This window comes from Panthera onca, chromosome D1 (assembly GCF_046562875.1).
Source record: "Panthera onca isolate mPanOnc1 chromosome D1, mPanOnc1 haplotype 2, whole genome shotgun sequence".
In the NCBI taxonomy this organism is placed as follows: domain Eukaryota; kingdom Metazoa; phylum Chordata; class Mammalia; order Carnivora; family Felidae; genus Panthera; species Panthera onca.
The window spans coordinates 10006851-10023418 of NC_138348.1; the positions used below are offsets into that span (position 1 = coordinate 10006851).

At 52.3% G+C, this 16568-nt stretch overlaps 1 protein-coding gene across 1 annotated transcript in view; it reads left to right on the forward strand.

The window, feature by feature from the left end:
• DDB1 (damage specific DNA binding protein 1) overlaps positions 1–15533 on the forward strand; it is a 29179-nt gene extending 13646 nt beyond the window's left edge. The window contains exons 12-27 of the mRNA XM_060606854.3: positions 32–140; positions 2057–2235; positions 2333–2496; positions 2580–2687; positions 2839–3046; positions 4019–4114; positions 4216–4327; positions 5280–5403; positions 5759–5923; positions 6644–6738; positions 11233–11403; positions 11759–11868; positions 12145–12314; positions 12514–12616; positions 14011–14134; positions 14724–15533. Coding sequence (XP_060462837.3) covers positions 32–140; positions 2057–2235; positions 2333–2496; positions 2580–2687; positions 2839–3046; positions 4019–4114; positions 4216–4327; positions 5280–5403; positions 5759–5923; positions 6644–6738; positions 11233–11403; positions 11759–11868; positions 12145–12314; positions 12514–12616; positions 14011–14134; positions 14724–14807 — 2122 coding nt within the window. The 3' untranslated portion in view covers positions 14808–15533. The remainder of the gene's footprint in view (positions 1–31; positions 141–2056; positions 2236–2332; positions 2497–2579; positions 2688–2838; positions 3047–4018; positions 4115–4215; positions 4328–5279; positions 5404–5758; positions 5924–6643; positions 6739–11232; positions 11404–11758; positions 11869–12144; positions 12315–12513; positions 12617–14010; positions 14135–14723) is intronic.
• The last annotated feature ends 1035 nt before the right edge of the window (positions 15534–16568 follow it).

The window sequence follows — 16568 nt, forward strand, 5'->3', positions numbered from 1 at the left end:
CGGCTGACCTGGGCCTTCCCTTCTGCCGCAGAGTTCTCATGTTGAACGGAGAGGAGGTGGAGGAAACCGAACTGATGGGTTTCGTGGATGATCAGCAGACTTTCTTCTGTGGCAACGTGGCTCATCAGCAACTTATCCAGGTAACTGAGAAAGGGGCAAGCGCTGTTTACTTGAATTTGACCTACAGTGCAGTCTAGAGCACCATAGGATTTTAAGACAGTCCATGGTTATGACTCTGAAAGTAACAGGAATCCTAGGGAAAGAAAATTAAAATTACTCGATGACCTACCACCCAGTGGTGGGTTAATTTTGGAGTTGTTCCTTTTAACTTTGTTTTTTTCTGAAATGTATGTATATCGTATTTATTCACATTCTCTTTTATAGACTGGGATCGTAACATTTTTATGGTTTGGGGTGCCACATTTGGGCAAACCGCTGATTATGCTTATTTTATGAGACGTATTTTTTCCCTTGTTCTAATAGTAACACACACCTATTTAGTCCTAATGCTCCCGTCCATATATGATTGTCAGCAACACTCTCCACGTTGTTAGAACGAGAACTTACTGTATTCTGATTTTGTTTTAAATATATACGTGACACGGGGGTCAGGTGTCCTTTTGGCGCTTGTTAGCCCCGGGAGCCTGATTTCTGAGCGCCTTCCCACGCCTTCGTTGTTTTCAGTTTGGAGTGACCCCTGGCTCTCTTCACTTTTTGCACATCCCCTCAACCTTTTGCACTTTCCTTAACTGTCAGTGTTTGCCGGTGTCGGGCATGGCGTTTGTGTGCCTGAGGATTAATGAACTTGTCTCCATCTTTTTATCCACTTGGGTCTTCCTGTTAGTCAGCAGGCAGTGGTGGATTTGGTAAAAGCCAGAGAGAAGGTTCTGTTGGTTTCTGGACCAAGTGTGGGAGATGCCCAGATACTGATTCATTGCTTTGTCAGTGTTTTCTAACTAGTGGCCTGAAGACTGGCACCAGTTCGTGTGTCTGTTATTAAAGGGCTTTACTCTTTAAATAGGAACTCAGTTTTGATAGGTGAGATGAATCAATGACATTACACTGTCATCAACTTGCTTTTTATTTTATTTCAGTGATGAAATAGATTCATTAAACTTACTTCAACATAATTTCGTAGCCTTTTGTAAAGGGTTTTATTTTTTTAACGTTTATTTATTTTGAGAGGATGGAGGAGGGGTGGAAGGAGAGAATCCTAAGCAGGCTCTGTTCTGTCAGCACAGATCCCAACCTCACGAACCGTGAGAGCGTGACCAGAGCCGAAACCAAGAGTCAGATGCTTAACCAACTGAGCCATCCAGGCTCCCCTTAAGACTTTTTTTTAATTTTTTTTTTTTTTTAATGTTTATTTTTGAGAGAGAGAGAGAGAGTGCAAGTGGGGGAGGAACAGAGAAGGGGAGACACAGAATCTGAAGCAAACTCAGGCTCTGAGCTTGTCCACACAGAGCCTGATGCGGGGCATGAACTCACGAACCAGTAGTTAATGACCTGAGTCGAAGTCAAACGCTCAACCGACTGAGCCACCCAGGCACCCCTCCCCTTAAGATCTTAGTTTTAAGTGATCTCCACACCCAAGATGGGGCTTGAACTCATGACCCTGAGATCAAGAGTCGCACTCTTCCACCGACCGAGCCAGCCCGGAGCCTCCAAATTTTAAAGCATTTTAATGGTTCATGTATAGTAAAGAGCTTGACTATTTTAGAAGACTGATTTTTGGTTTGAGAAAGACTGCTAGGCCGGTAGTCACGGGGTCTTCCTCTGTTGATAGTTTTCCCAAGACTTCATCAGAATGAGTCAGGTTACCTTTTTTTTCCGGTATGTCAGCTGGAAGTTGTTTTAAGCCAGCCTTCTTCAGGGCTTCAGCGACAGATGGCATCTATCGGAACTAATCGTTCTAGGTGTTTGGGGAAGAAAAATACATGGCAGAGAGGACTTCCCTAGTTTACTTTTAGGGCTCCACTAGGGCAGCCTTTACCACCTTCCCCCTTGTGGATGGATCCCAGCAGGTGCTTGGAGACACTGCTCTTCTTTTTTCTAGATCACGTCAGCATCTGTGAGGTTGGTCTCTCAAGAACCCAAAGCTCTGGTCAGTGAGTGGAAGGAGCCTCAGGGCAAGAACATCAGCGTGGCCTCCTGCAACAGCAGCCAGGTGGTGGTGGCCGTGGGAAGGGCCCTCTACTACCTGCAGATCCACCCTCAGGAGCTCCGGCAGATCAGGTGTGTGCCGGTCGGTCTGCTCTGCCTTTCCTCTCCTGTTCTCTGGGTCTTCGTTCATCCTCGGAGTCCTTCCTCTGCCATCTTCCTCTTTGTTCAGCCACACAGAGATGGAACACGAAGTGGCCTGCTTGGACATCACCCCACTGGGGGACAGCAACGGGCTGTCCCCTCTTTGTGCCATTGGCCTGTGGACAGACATCTCTGCACGTATCTTGAAGCTGCCCTCTTTTGAGCTACTGCACAAAGAGATGCTGGGTGGAGGTAGGTGTCTCCTGAGGACCCTTTAGGGGTTGGGATCCAAGTCAGAATGTGGAGCAAGATCTTGACGTGCCCCTCTCCCACAGAGATCATTCCTCGTTCCATCCTGATGACCACTTTTGAGAGCAGCCACTACCTCCTTTGTGCCTTGGGAGACGGGGCACTTTTCTACTTCGGGCTCAACATTGAGACGGGTGAGCAGAACACTTTGGACGGGGAGTCTTTGAGAAATCAGGAGTGAGCAGTTAGTGGCCTTAGCCTCGGCCCACTGCTCTTGAACCTCCACGGTCCAGCTGTTTGTCCCGCGTCCTGTCCTTCTCTCTCCTGATGCCGTTCTTTCTGTAGGCCTGTTGAGCGATCGGAAGAAGGTGACTCTGGGCACCCAGCCCACGGTATTGAGGACTTTCCGTTCTCTCTCTACCACCAACGTCTTTGCTTGCTCTGACCGCCCCACTGTCATCTACAGCAGCAACCACAAATTGGTCTTCTCCAATGTCAACCTCAAGGAAGTCAACTACATGTGTCCCCTCAACTCTGATGGCTATCCTGACAGGTGAGCCTCTTTTTCTTTCTTCAACAGATGCTGTTGATGGAGGGCGTCATGATGTTTTCCTCAAACCCTTGTCCTCTAGCCTTTTCCCAAAGTTGAATCTGTAAATAGCTAAGATGAGAAATGTAGAACAGAGGTTCTCAGCTCTGGCTGCCTATTAGAAATCCCTGGGATGCTTTATAAAAAGTACAGATTTCTTTTGACTCCTTTTTAGATTCTGATTCAGTAGATCTGGGGTTCAGTCCTAGAATCTATATTTTCAGGAAACCTCCCTAGTGATTCAGATGGTTAGTTGGTTTCTGAACCTCTGATTTAGAAATGATTGTGTATTCTTCTAGAGCTGGGTTTCTCATAGTATGATCCTCCCCACGTGCCCCCCCCACCCCCACTCCTGCAGCTCCAGCTCCAGTAAACTCCCCTTAATCAGAGACCCTGGGGGTGGGGCCCAGCACTCTCGCTCATTCTGATGCAAATGAGATTTTGAGGATCCTAGTTGTAGATTCTGTAGCTACATTTTTAGCATTAAATGGAAAGCAGTTAAAAATCTCAACCCTGGGTGGGTCAGTCAGTTGAGTGGCTCAGGTCCTGATCTCACAGTTTTGTGAGTTTCATCAGGCTCTCTGCTGTCAGCACTGATCCCACTTTAGATCCTCTGTCTTCCTCTCTCTCTGCCCCTCCCTTGCTTGCACTCTGTCTCTCAAAAGTAAATAAACGTTAAAAAAAAAAAATCTCAGCCTAGGCCCAACCAGACTTATTAGTGAGATGGGGGGTGGCAGTGAGACCAGGGATCTGAATGTTTCAAGATCGCCCCCTTCTCCACCCCCTCATGATTTTTAGCATAGAGTCAAAGTTGAGAACCACTAACGAGTAAGCTAGTGTAATTCTGCCTTGTTTTTCTTCCCCTTACGGAGTTGCCTCGTAGAATCCTTTCCTTCCTTGGGTCTACTCAATCTAAACCCATACCCTTCTTTCCAGCCTGGCACTGGCCAACAATAGCACCCTCACCATTGGCACCATCGACGAGATCCAGAAGCTGCACATTCGCACGGTCCCCCTCTACGAGTCCCCCAGGTGAGGGCCAGGGGAGGAGGGCCGCGGAGCTCAGCCATCTGGGCGTCGGTGTGGGCGCTTCAGACCTGTTCTGAGAGGCACTGTCCGCACCTGTTCTCCAGGAAGATCTGCTATCAGGAAGTGTCCCAGTGCTTCGGGGTCCTTTCTAGCCGGATCGAAGTCCAGGACACGAGTGGGGGCACAACGGCCCTGAGGCCCAGTGCCAGCACCCAGGTGAGGGCATGGACACAGAAAGATGGCATCACAGCAGGGCTGGCAAACTCTTCAGTAAAGGGTCACATAATGGGTGCGGCTTTGTCGGCCCTGTGGGAACGACTCCTCCAGTCGGCCGTTACGGAAGCAGCCGTCGACACAGGTAGGATAGCTGGGTTCCAGTAACACCGTGTTATAAAGACAGGCAGCGAGCTGGATTTGGCACCCTCATCAGAGGGTTGAGAAGAATTTGGGATAAGTGTGGAAGTCTGTGATTTTGCTAGTCCGTAGCCTTGCAGGATGAGTAATTCTCTTGGTTCATCAATTTGAGGGCTTCGTAGGTATGAGTAACGGGGGGCAGCGTTAGCATAACAGGTAAGAGGCGGGGTCTGGAGTCTGGCAGAACTGTCTTCAGGGTTTACTGCTAGCTGTGTGACCTTGGGTAAGCCTAAAGTTCAGATTTCTCATCTGTGAAATACGGGTGCCAGTCTGCGACCCCGCGTGATAGACTCAGTGGCGGTGTTAGCTGACGCTTTAGTTCCGCGTGTTCTCTGCTTTTCTTGCTCCCAGACGTCTGTGCTGGAACCATCTCTCCTTAACCCAGAGCATAAGGTCTTTACACCTGTCTTTATTTCACCTGCTTCCCGCGCTTCCCATCGGCAGAGCTGGAGTCTCTCCCCTCGCTAGGTTGCCTTAGTTCTTCATTCGCTTTGTTCGAGCGACTTGCCATCACTGTCTTAATGGCCGTTAGCGACCCTCAGGCTCTTCTGTGTTGGACTGCTGTGGCAATTTTATACGGGATTTGGCTCCTTATCCTCGGTCCCCGTGTCCTCTCCGAAGCTCTCTGTTCTTCTGGCTCCCCTCGAGCTGCCAGCCTTGAGATTTCCTCCTTCAGATCCGCTTCTGTCCCCTGGTCCTGGCCGACCCCCTCCCGTTCTCCTTTTGAGAGGGCGCGTGCGTTCTGTGTTCTCAGGCCCTGTCCAGCAGCGTCAGCTCCAGCAAGCTGTTCTCCAGCAGCACAGCGCCTCACGAGACCTCCTTTGGAGAAGAGGTGGAGGTGCACAACCTCCTCATCATTGACCAGCACACCTTCGAAGGTGCAGATGAGCTCTTTCTGTCCTTTGCTGCCCACGTCCTCCTCCCTCAGCTAGCCGGTTCTAGGCTCTCATAGGTTCCGAAGTTGGGTAAACCTCGTGGCAGACCCTCCCAGGAGGAGGAGAAGAAAGGAGGGGTGGGACCTCTGGGTTGGCCGGGCGTGCAGGGTGCCGGGCTGCCTCCCGTCAGCACAGGCTGGTGAGGGACGGAGACAGGCTGAGGGGACAGGAGCAGCTGGAGGCGGCGTCCCGGCACCGCCTGCGCCGTGCTCGGAGCCCAGCTGGGGGCCTCCCTGGAGCACAGGGGTACCTGTGTGTGGGGCTCAGCAGCCAGTCACGCCTCCCGGTCTCCTTCCAGTGCTTCATGCCCACCAGTTTCTGCAGAACGAGTACGCCCTCAGCCTGGTCTCCTGCAAGCTGGGCAAAGACCCCAACACGTACTTCATCGTGGGCACGGCCATGGTGTATCCCGAAGAGGCGGAGCCCAAGCAGGGTCGGATCGTGGTCTTTCAGTATTCCGACGGTAAGTGGGCACCGTCCCCAGCCTTTGAGAGATCTGACATCTGGGAAAGTGAGACCGTTTGGGTTCAGGGCCTTGGTGAAGCAGCGGAAGAGTCTGGATTGATTGCTGTGCCACGAGACTTTGTGTTCTGCCACTCAAGCTGCTGCTGATCTGAATCAGTTTTCACAGAGGGGGGCGGCAGACCCACAAGTAAAATCTAGCTTGCGTTTCTTCCTTTTCTACTCTTTGAAGGGAAGACGGGTGGGGGCGGGGGCGGGGGAGGTGAAGTACGGGTAAGAGAATCGAGCGGCCAGAAGGAGAGGAATCCTAGGTTTGCTTTGCACTTGGTTGCTCAGCTGCGTGGGTCCTGTTGCAGCTTTAGTGCTTCATGTGCACATCTGTCTCTTCTCATCTCCCCTACCCAAGAGGGTTCTCAGGACTCACTATCAACCCCAAAATCTCAGCTCAGATGGCTGAGATGGAATGTGGTCTCCATCTTGGGAGTCGGAGCTGCAATTTTGGGGGCGGCAGATCTTGGACACAGCGTGGAGTCGCTGCACATTCTGTTGGGGCTCATAGCTGTGGTGGTGGTTAACCCCAGGAGACACTGACTCTACTTCCTGCATTCAGACGCGTGGTTTGGGAGCAGGAATTAGAGCCAGAGGGGGAATCAGGATTCTTTTGATGAGTTAAAGTGTGGGCTCCTAAAGGAGACTCAGAGTCTCTTCTCTCTCCCCTCAGGAAAACTACAGACTGTGGCTGAGAAGGAAGTGAAAGGGGCCGTGTACTCCATGGTGGAATTCAACGGGAAGCTGTTAGCCAGCATCAATAGCACGGTGAGGCCGCTTGGTGTCACGCCCTGGGTTGCACCCTATCGTCTACAGAGCATGTCTCTTTCACGTTCCCCGAGACTGCCTATGTGTCAGATGCTAAGGATGACAGGGTCGGGGGGATGGAGGGCGCAGCTGGGCATCTGGGGAGCTCGGGTTGGCCCAGCTCTTGGCCTTGGTTACGGGAGCCCCCCGTGCCTATCAGATCCTGAGCGCTGTGGGTATTGAGAACAGGGTGCGGGCTGCAGTCCCTGTGCTTGCGAGTGGGCCGTGGCGGGGGACTATTCCATCTGTACGGAACAAGGTGAGCCAAGCCGTGTTATTATCCTCGGTACGTCCCGGAAGTACTGGTCCCGTGAAACAGTCCACTGTAGGTGTGAGATGTAGCAGTGGACAAAGAGCTGGTTCTGGGACCTGTTCTTGAGACGATGAGAGATAAAAGTGGGGCAGGGACTGAGGAAGTGCCAGAAGCAGCATGGGGTGGGGACTGCTATTTCATCACATGGTTGGGGGTGGGGGGCGGTTCTTGCTGAGAAAGTGACATCCGGGCAGGTTCCTGAGGGACGGAGAAGCCATGCCTGTGTCTCGGAGAAGCCAAGTGCGAGGAGTGGGAGGAAGGAGCGGTCCTGCTGTCTGCGTGGGAGCGAGCTGGGGCAGGCAGGGGGGTCAGAGGGGCAGCCAGGGGCCTGATAGACTGTTTAAGGACTTTGGGGTTTTACTGTGAGGATGATGGAGACTTCTAGAGGGTTTGAGCAAATGCTTGGATGTGGTTGGACTTCTGTCTTGGAAAGATCACTTCACATCTTGGGAAAGGCCGGAGGAGCCCAAGGGCAGCAGCGGTGAGATCTGTCAGGCGGTAGTGCTGATGCAGACAGCAGCGGCTGGTTTCTGGGAGCAGGGGCGCTGGAGAAGGTAGGGAGGGCTCCGGCACACAGGCATGATCGATCGTTAACTGAATCTCCGGTCTCTCCCTTCCCCAGAGGATGGGGGAGGGGGCCAACAGGTCCAGGCTTCTAATCATGGGCACCGGCCCACGTCCTGAACTATCCAGGAACCACCAAGAGGCACCTCATTAGAACCAAGGACTCTTGTCACCCGGGAAATTCCGGGGGATTTAGGAGCTCAGTGTAAAATGCTGCTCTCATTTAGGAAGTTACAAGGGTTTTGGGAGCACTCTAGGTCAGGAACTGGGGGCAGAGACCAAAGGTATTTTTCTGTGTCCCAGTGAGGAAACCAGAGGTTTCCTGGTTTTGGACCTCCTGGGTTTCAGTAGTCACGTTAGTGAAGACGTCACGATGGTTGCCGGGTGGGCTAGAGATGGCAGGGCAGCGGTTATGACACGGCACTTAAAGCCGGCAGTGTGTTGGGTGCACGGGTGGCTCAGTCGGTTAAGGTCCGACTTCGCTCAGGTCATGATCTTGCGGTTTGTGGGTTCAAGCCCCGTGTCGGGCTCTGTGCTGACAGCTCAGAGCCTGGAGCCTGCTTTGGATTCTGTGTCTCGCTCTCTCTGCCCCTCCCCCGCTCATGCTCTGTCTCTCTAGGTCTTAAAAATAAATGAACACTAAAATAAATAAATAAACCAGCAGTGTGGATGAGGTCACCCAAGATCATCCACGTGCTGAGAGTGGGTAGAGGAGGGACCAGAAGGCCGAGCCCTGGGATCCTCCGGCCCATAAGTTGGGGTGATGGGGAAGAACGAGCCAAACGCAGAAGGGGTGAGGAATGAAGTAGGAGAGGAACCAAGAGAGAAAAGTGTTCTGGAAGCCACAGAAAGAATTTCGGGTGGGGGCGAATTGATAAATTACAGGTGCTGTCAGAAGTCAGGTAACGTAAGGGTTACGAGTTGGCCTCTGGTTTTGCCACCGTGGAAGGTATTGCTGCCCTCGGCCAGAGCAACTCTGGGTGGGCAGTGGGGTGGAAAGCTGGGAGAGGAGCGTTCGACCAGGACTGGGAGGAGAGGGCTGCTGGCGTTAGAACCGCTTTCGGGGAGTTGGTGTTGAAGGGAGAAAAGAGTAATGGGGTGACTGCAGGGGTGGCAGGACAAGAGAGTTGTTAGCTTTTCAAGCTTGGAAACACGGCTGCACGTTTCTGTGTGGACGAGAACGGTCCATTAGACACGAGGTGCCGGAGCTGTGTTTTTGAGTAGACCGATGGGAGGTGGGACGCAGTACCCCTGTGGGCCCCGGATGTCGGAAGCACCGGTCCACTTGGTTGTGTCTACCCTCCGAAGGAGCTGAGAGAAAGGGTGGAAACGGAGGGAGTAGAGGGTTCAGGAGGTATGGCTCGTAGCCTCAGGACCTGGAGGGCCGCGGACCAGGAGAGTATCCGGTTACTGGGAAGTAGAAGGAGCTCGCTGTCTGTGAGTGGTCTGAGAGGCGGTGAAACCAAGGACACAAGATTCTGGAATCGTGTAGTGGCAGGTTCTGAGGGTGACTGTTGGATGGACAAGATACGTGAGGAGAGGGGGGTGAGGAGAGGAAAGGAGTCGGTATTGGGCCTTTTCTATGAGTGTGAAAGTCACCAAGGATCCCAGGAAGGCTGTGTGGGGGAGAGTGGTGGGGTGGGGGTGTGCATGGCTGCTCTGGGGCTGGCAGAGTCTGAGGGGGTGGGCTTCTGGATGGCATGTCAGGGAGGAGGCAGGATGGAGGTGAGAAAGGACCGGCTGGGAGTGCTTGGAAGCCTGTCTTTCCTCCAGCCTCGGCAGTACAGGGGACAGGGGCAGGGAGAAGTTGAGAGGGCTTGGAGTCCTTGTGAAAAGAGCCACGTCTGAGAGAAAGGAGATTGGCCAGAGAGGAGGCTGCCCAGGGACTGTGCTCCAGCAAGCGGGTGCAGAGCCTGTGCGCGGGACGTGGGGGGGTGGGGGGGTGGAATGCGAGGTTAGGGAAGAGGTGGCTAGACCATTGCTGTCTAACGGAGCTCCCATAGGAGTTGCAGGTGTAATTTTAGACTATCTTGTTGTCACGTGAGTAAAAGTGAAGGGTAGATGAAATTGACTTGAGGAATGTATTTTATTTAACCCAATAGGTACAAACTATCGTTTCAACATGTAGTCAATGCAAAAATTATTAGGGAGGTATTTTGTGAGTTATTCATACAGAGACTTCAAAACCTGCTTTGTGTTTTTACTCTTAAAGCACATCTCAGTTTGGGCTGGCCACATTTGAGGTGTTTTGTAGCTACCTGTGGCTAGTGGCTGCCATATTAGATAGCAGACAGAACCTGCTGGGTTAAAGAGTGGACATCCTGGATTTTTGGTGGTGTCTGACCTTGGTTTTGACTGTCTCCAGAGTAGACAGACTGCGAATGAAGGGGGTGGGGAGTGTTGCCGGGAGCATGTTGAGTGTTTGGCCCCATTTTTACTCCACTCTTGGAGTGGGCTTACCCAAAGATGGGGGGCTCTGGGTACCCATGACCCTGCCGATGGAGGTGTGGTAGCCATTGTAATTGTCACGCGTGACTCTTGGAGGGCAGGCGCCTCTTTGGAGTCCGGTTTCATTACACATACCCTGAGAAATCATGGCTTAATATATTCTGTCCAGCAGTTCCTGTATGTGCCGAAGCCTTGGGCGGGGCCACCTGGATCCTGGGGGTCTGCCAGGGCAGGCTTCTCCAGGGAGTGGAGTCCTCTGACTGGGTTGTGCCGAATATGTATCTGTTTGTCTGCTGGATTGTAAAGCATCTTCATTAGTTTGGAGGTGTGGTTGTAACTGAAGAAACATAGCAGTGGAGAAGAAAAAAGGGGGGAAAACTCTTTGGGTGGAGGGGTGGCCACAGATCTAGTTCTTTGGGCCCGCCCTTCCTTCCTGTCTCTTCTTTCTCTCTTTCTTTCTTGAGCGCACACACTCGTGCAAGTGGAAGAGGGCGGAGAGAGGGAGAGAGAATCTTAAGCAGGCTCCACGCTCAGTGTAGAGGCCAATGCAGGGCTTGATCCCATTACCCTGGGATAAAGACCTGAGCCTTCAATTATTTGAAAGAGTCCTTGAGTTATTTGACCATGTTTCTGTTGGACTTTCTATTCCATTTTCTCTGCTCATTGGGTTCACGTCAGAATGTTCTAAGAACATATGTTCTGAGAAGGGTTCAGAAAAGACGGTTCGTCGGGAGGTGATCTTGTTCCTTTCTGATCAAGATGGATCTTCTTTCTCCAGAAATATTTCTGTAGGTCAGTTCTCAACTGTCAGTCACGAGAAGACCATCTTTTGTTGTGTCTTTAGTATTGCTTGCATTACTGTTTACTTGATATCTTTCTTGACACTGGACTCATTTTTTTTATGTAAAGGAAAATTTATTACCAGTTTGATGTGCTCACTCTATTTTCGTATCTCGTAAGTGTGTAATACCAAAATAAAATATTCACGCAAGTTCCGCAGCAAGCCGGCTCACCTCCCATGCTGCACTCCGGTAAATGGTGCTGCACATGGAGGCTTGAAGAGGGGGACAGGGGCCGTTCTGAGAGGTTTGGGGCCCCTCGGGTTGAGAGAAACGGGATGTCCTTCCCAGGTGCGGCTTTATGAGTGGACAACAGAGAAGGAGCTTCGCACCGAGTGCAATCACTACAACAACATCATGGCCCTCTACCTGAAGACCAAGGGCGACTTCATCCTGGTGGGCGACCTGATGCGCTCAGTGCTGCTGCTTGCCTACAAGCCCATGGAGGGGAACTTTGAAGAGGTAGTTGGGGTCGGGGGCAGACTTCTCACGATGTGGCCTCCGCGAGTGTTTCTGCGGTGGGGAGGGGTAATCAAGCCCAGCGGGGGCAGGTTTTTCCCAGAGCATACTTTCTGCTTTGGTTAGGTGTTTTCGGAGGACCCTCCCCTGGCACTTGAATCTCCCCATTCAGGTGCAACCAGCTGGGATGCACTGGCCAGAGATGGGGGTAGCATCTCTGTAGAGCGGCAGTCGTTAAACACAGGGCCATCTCTTCTGCGGGGCGGGCTCTTGGCCTCTGGCCAAAAGACCAGTCGGAGAACTCGCTTCTGTTACACACTGCTGATTATATTTTCTTGTTGTACCTTACTATTTGAAGATTGCTCGAGACTTCAATCCTAACTGGATGAGTGCTGTCGAAATCTTGGATGACGACAATTTCCTGGGGGCTGAAAATGCTTTTAACTTGTTTGTGTGTCAAAAGGATAGGTGAGTGACCAGCTTTGGGGACGGCGGGGCGGGGGGCAGGGTCCCCGAGTGGTGGATGAAGACGTCGGGTCCTTTTTCGGTGTCCGTGCGCCTCCTCACTGAGGTAGAGTTCTTCCACGAGGGAGTCAGAGCCACAGCAGTCGGTGTCTCCAGGCCGCCTCCTCCGCTGGGGCGTGCGTGGGCTCACCAGGGACGCGGAGCACATGGTGTCCCGTGCGTGTGGTCCTTGGCGGGGACGGGAGGTGCAGGGAGCGAGTTTCTCACGCTGTCTTTCAGCGCTGCCACTACCGACGAGGAGCGCCAGCACCTCCAGGAGGTCGGTCTCTTCCACCTGGGCGAGTTCGTCAACGTCTTCTGCCACGGCTCTCTGGTCATGCAGAACCTGGGCGAGACTTCCACGCCCACACAGGGCTCGGTGCTCTTCGGCACAGTCAACGGCATGATTGGTAAGGCGGGCACCTGCAGGGCGCGCTGCAGCACAGACCCCCGTTCGGAGGGATGCGGACAGCGGTGGGCCGCTGCCAAGGCGTCCGCTAGCAGAGGCCGCCACAAGCTCGGCTCTCCTCACGTGGCTTCCCCGGGCTGCCCTCGGAGGAGGAAGCGTTCCGCGGGCTCTGCGGCTCACGGCTCCCTTTGCTTCTCCAGGGCTGGTGACCTCGCTGTCCGAGAGCTGGTACAACCTGCTGTTGGACATGCAGAATCGACTCAATAAAGTCATCAAAAGTGTGGGCAAGATCGAGCACTCTTTATATCCTTTCCAGGGGCGTGTCCCAGCACAGGTAGACAGCTGCATTACCCTAGGCTGCTTCTGGAAACTGCTGCTGTTTAGGAACTGTCTTGACTAGCTTCCCATGGGGAATGGACTTTTGTGGGTTTTGTTTTGTTTTGTTTTTAATGTCTGTTTGTTTTGAGTGAGCAAGCATGGGGAGGGGGCAGAGAGAGAGCTGAGCAGGCTCCCCACTGTCAGCACAGAGCCTGATGCGGGGCTTGATCTCAGATATTCGTGAGAGTATTACCTGAGCCAAAATCAAGTCAGATGCTTAGCAGACTGAGCCACCCAGGCACCCCAGTGTGTGTGTGTGTGTGTGTGTGTGCGCTTAATATACTTCTGGAAAAATTCAAACACACGGTAGCAGAGAGAATAGTATAGTGACTCCCCATGTACTTATCACCCAGCTTACCTGGTTCATTTTAGAAATGTATTATTTGTGTCCTTGAAATATGCCTCTGGTCTTTCTGACCTTGCATGTCAAACAGGAAATTTAGATGACCACGTAAGAATGTGCTTTCAGAAATCTTGTTGGGGACAGCAGGGTCTGAGAACTCTTGTGGGAGAGGCTGGTGGGAGAAGAGGGGAAAAGTAAAGAAGCCGAAAGCTCCAGAAGCCCAGGGATCAGGCCCCTGTGACACCCAGGATCCAAGTACTGCTGGACATTTGCTTATTCCTGGAGATAGAAAGAGCCCTCCCCAGGCAGGAGGGCGGGAGGGCTCTGGGCCCATTCCAAGGCAGGACGGCCCAGCTCTTACCTGCGATAGAGGCGATGGGCTGGTGTGTCAGCTTTTGCTACCCAGCAGGGCTTTTGGCATGCTTCTTCTCCCACTAAGCCTCAGTTTATTCATCTGTGTAGATCAAGGTTACACTTAGAAGCCTGGTTCTTCCCGGGTGTGTACATCGGACTACCTGGAGTGCTTGTGGAAAACGTCCGTATGTGGCCAGGCTCTGTGCTAAGGAGAGGGTCTGATCTGTAGTTTTCTTAAAGTATTTTTTTAATGTTCATTTATTTTGAGAGAGACAGACAGAATGAGAGACAGAATCCCAAGCAGGGTCCGCACTGTCAGCACAGAGCCCGACACGGGGCTCGATCTCATGAACTGTGAGAACATGACCTAAGCTGAAATCAAGAGTTGGATGCTTAACTGACTGAGCCACCCAGGTGCCCCAAAGATCACTCTACTAGAGAATATTTGGATCAGGTGATAATTTTACCTAAGGCCTTTCAGTTCCAAAACTGTCTAAAGAGCAAACATTTCTTGTTCTCATCCTGGAGATCACTTTTAGATTGTGGTGTTGGGCAGAGGCAGGGATGACTGAAAGTAAGGCTGTTTGCAGATAATTGCATGTTCCTTAACTCACCTGTCCACCTGGAGATCCTTTCATACTGAGCGAAAGACAGAACCGGCCACAGGCTTCATTGATGGAGACTTGATTGAGAGTTTCCTAGACATCAGCCGGCCCAAGATGCAGGAGGTCGTGGCAAACCTACAGGTGAGCTGTGCGGTGTTTGGACTATGACCCAAGTCCATGGCGGGGCCAGGCGTGCTGGAGACACCAGAGTGCCGGTGTCTCCTGCCTCCACCCCCAAGTACCAGCGGCCCTTTCTAAGTAGTTTCCTACCCTTGTGGGAAGGTGGAGTCTGAAGGCAAGGGGATGTGGCTGAGGGTCACGGCACTGTACGAGGAACTTCACCTGTGTGACCTCCAGGAGTGAGGGCATATTCGGGCATGTGCAGATCTCTGGCAACCCACAGATGGGAGGCAGGGTCAGGATCCTATAGGGAAGAGACCTTGCCACAGTGCAGAGTTTTGGGGTATTGTTCACTGGAGATAGTGCCTCTGGGGGACATTCTGGAAGGGAGAGAAACGTATACCAGGTGGTGGCCTTCGAACCAGCTTTGCTGTCAGGAGACCTTGCTGACTTGTACCTTTAAGGAAAGGTGTGGGTTTCCGATGAGACCTCCTTCCCTGCCACGGCAATACTGCCGACAGGTGCTTCTCGCTGTGACTGTCCTTTCCCCCTCCCTGGGGTGAGAGAGCACCCCAGTGGCCCTCACAGTCCTCCCCTTTCCTCATTGCAGTACGATGATGGCAGCGGAATGAAGCGAGAGGCCACCGCCGACGACCTGATCAAGGTTGTGGAGGAGCTGACGCGGATCCATTAGCCAAGGGCTGGGGTCCCCTTTCCCAGACCCTCCCTGAAGGCTTTGCTCTCCTGCCCTGCTCCCCTCCCCCACCACTGTCTTCTCGGCCAGGGGAAACCTTCCCCTAAGCCAGCTGTCCCAGAGGCCACAGTCTACCTGTGTGGAAATGGGGATTTCTTTGAACTAAAACCAGTTCACTGGAGACCTGGGAACGGGGTGAAGGTGAAGTATTTTCTCCCTGGATGTTTACCAGTCTCAGATGATTCCAGCCATTGCTTTGGACCACCAAGCCTTGATTGGTGTTGCCGGTTGTCCTTCCAGGGAGGGATTTTGCAGCTCTTGGGCTGAAAAGAAGCTCTGTGTGTGTGTGCGTGTGTGTGTGTGTATGTGTGTGTGTGTGTGTGTGTGTGTATCACACTCATGCATTGTCCTCTGCTATCTTTTTATTTAGGTTGGGGTGTGGGGAGGCTGTGGGTAGGGGGGAAGGGGGTGGGACGGGTCATTGTCTCTGAAGTGAGAGCTTCCTTTTGCTTTCTCTATTGCCTGAGAGCTTTGGGTCTGGAGGCCTGACCACCAGGCCATGAGCTGCTCTGAGTCTGAAACCTGGAGATGGTGGGTGTTACCCAAGCCACAGCCTTTTTTGTCTCTGGGGAACTGCCTTCTTCAGAGGGAAGAAGGTCGGGGGCCGTGAATTGGTTGTTAGTTTCCGAGTTTTACCAAATAAAGTAGAATCTAAGAAGAAAGATCCATTTGCCTCCGCTTTCCTTCTGGTTGCCCAGCTCCCCAGCATCAACCCGGTCACACTGCACCAGTTCAGTGTAAAGTCCTTTCCTTCCTTTACGGCAGCGGCTGTAGTCACTTGCCTTTGCTGCTGCAACAGCGGTTCCCAAGGAGGGAAACGACAGCTGCGTCTTCTTTGCCATGTGATCGTTTTTGGTGGGATCCCAAGGATAACGGGAGTCAGGTCTTTAAAATTCAGTGGCCTTTGATTGGTCTTGACCCTGTAGTCACCATTTGATTCCCAGTCGCCTCTGTTAGTAACCTGCTGGGCCTGGGGGTTGCTCCTGGGGGCTCCCTTTCCTGGTGTCATTTTAGACACGTGTACAGCGTCCAGCCAAGCAGCCCCCAGGCGCTGCTCCTTGGCCAGAGCAAGGAGCTCCTCATGCACCTCCTAGCTTCCTGTTGCCACATGCCCTTTGGAGTCTGATTTTATTTCCTCTGGTTTAATCAGGTAAACCTTTGGCGCCTTGGGTTTGAGAATACAGGAGTAGGACACGTTTGGGGTTCACCCTTCTGTCCAGCAAACAGAGCCTGTCTTCTTTTGGCTCAGTGGGTCACAGTGTCTGGGCCCACATTTCCACCAGTGATCCAGTGGGAATAAAGGCTGCTCTGTCCCAACAGTGGAGAGGAGGGTTGATCCTGGGCATATTGGCAGGCTCCTTTAAGACCAGCCTTTGATACAGTGTCAGGAAAATTGTGGTTTCAAGTTCAAACTGTGGTTTTGGGAGATTCTAGCTTAAAAGAGAAAGGGCAAGGAAGCATCTCCGCTTTGGGGGTCTTTGGGAGTAAGTCTCCTTTCCTAGGAGGCATTCCATGTGTTTCTTTACTGTTCTATTCCCCTTCCTCTTCTGGGATTTCTGAGGGTGGGGAGTAAGGGTCTTAAGGGAAAAAGTAATCAGCATCTCTCAAAAAAAACCACAGTTTGAACTTGAAACTCAACACTGTGATTTGAATTCTTCAAGTCATGGTTTGAATTGAAAAGGCCTGCCCCCATGCCAGAGA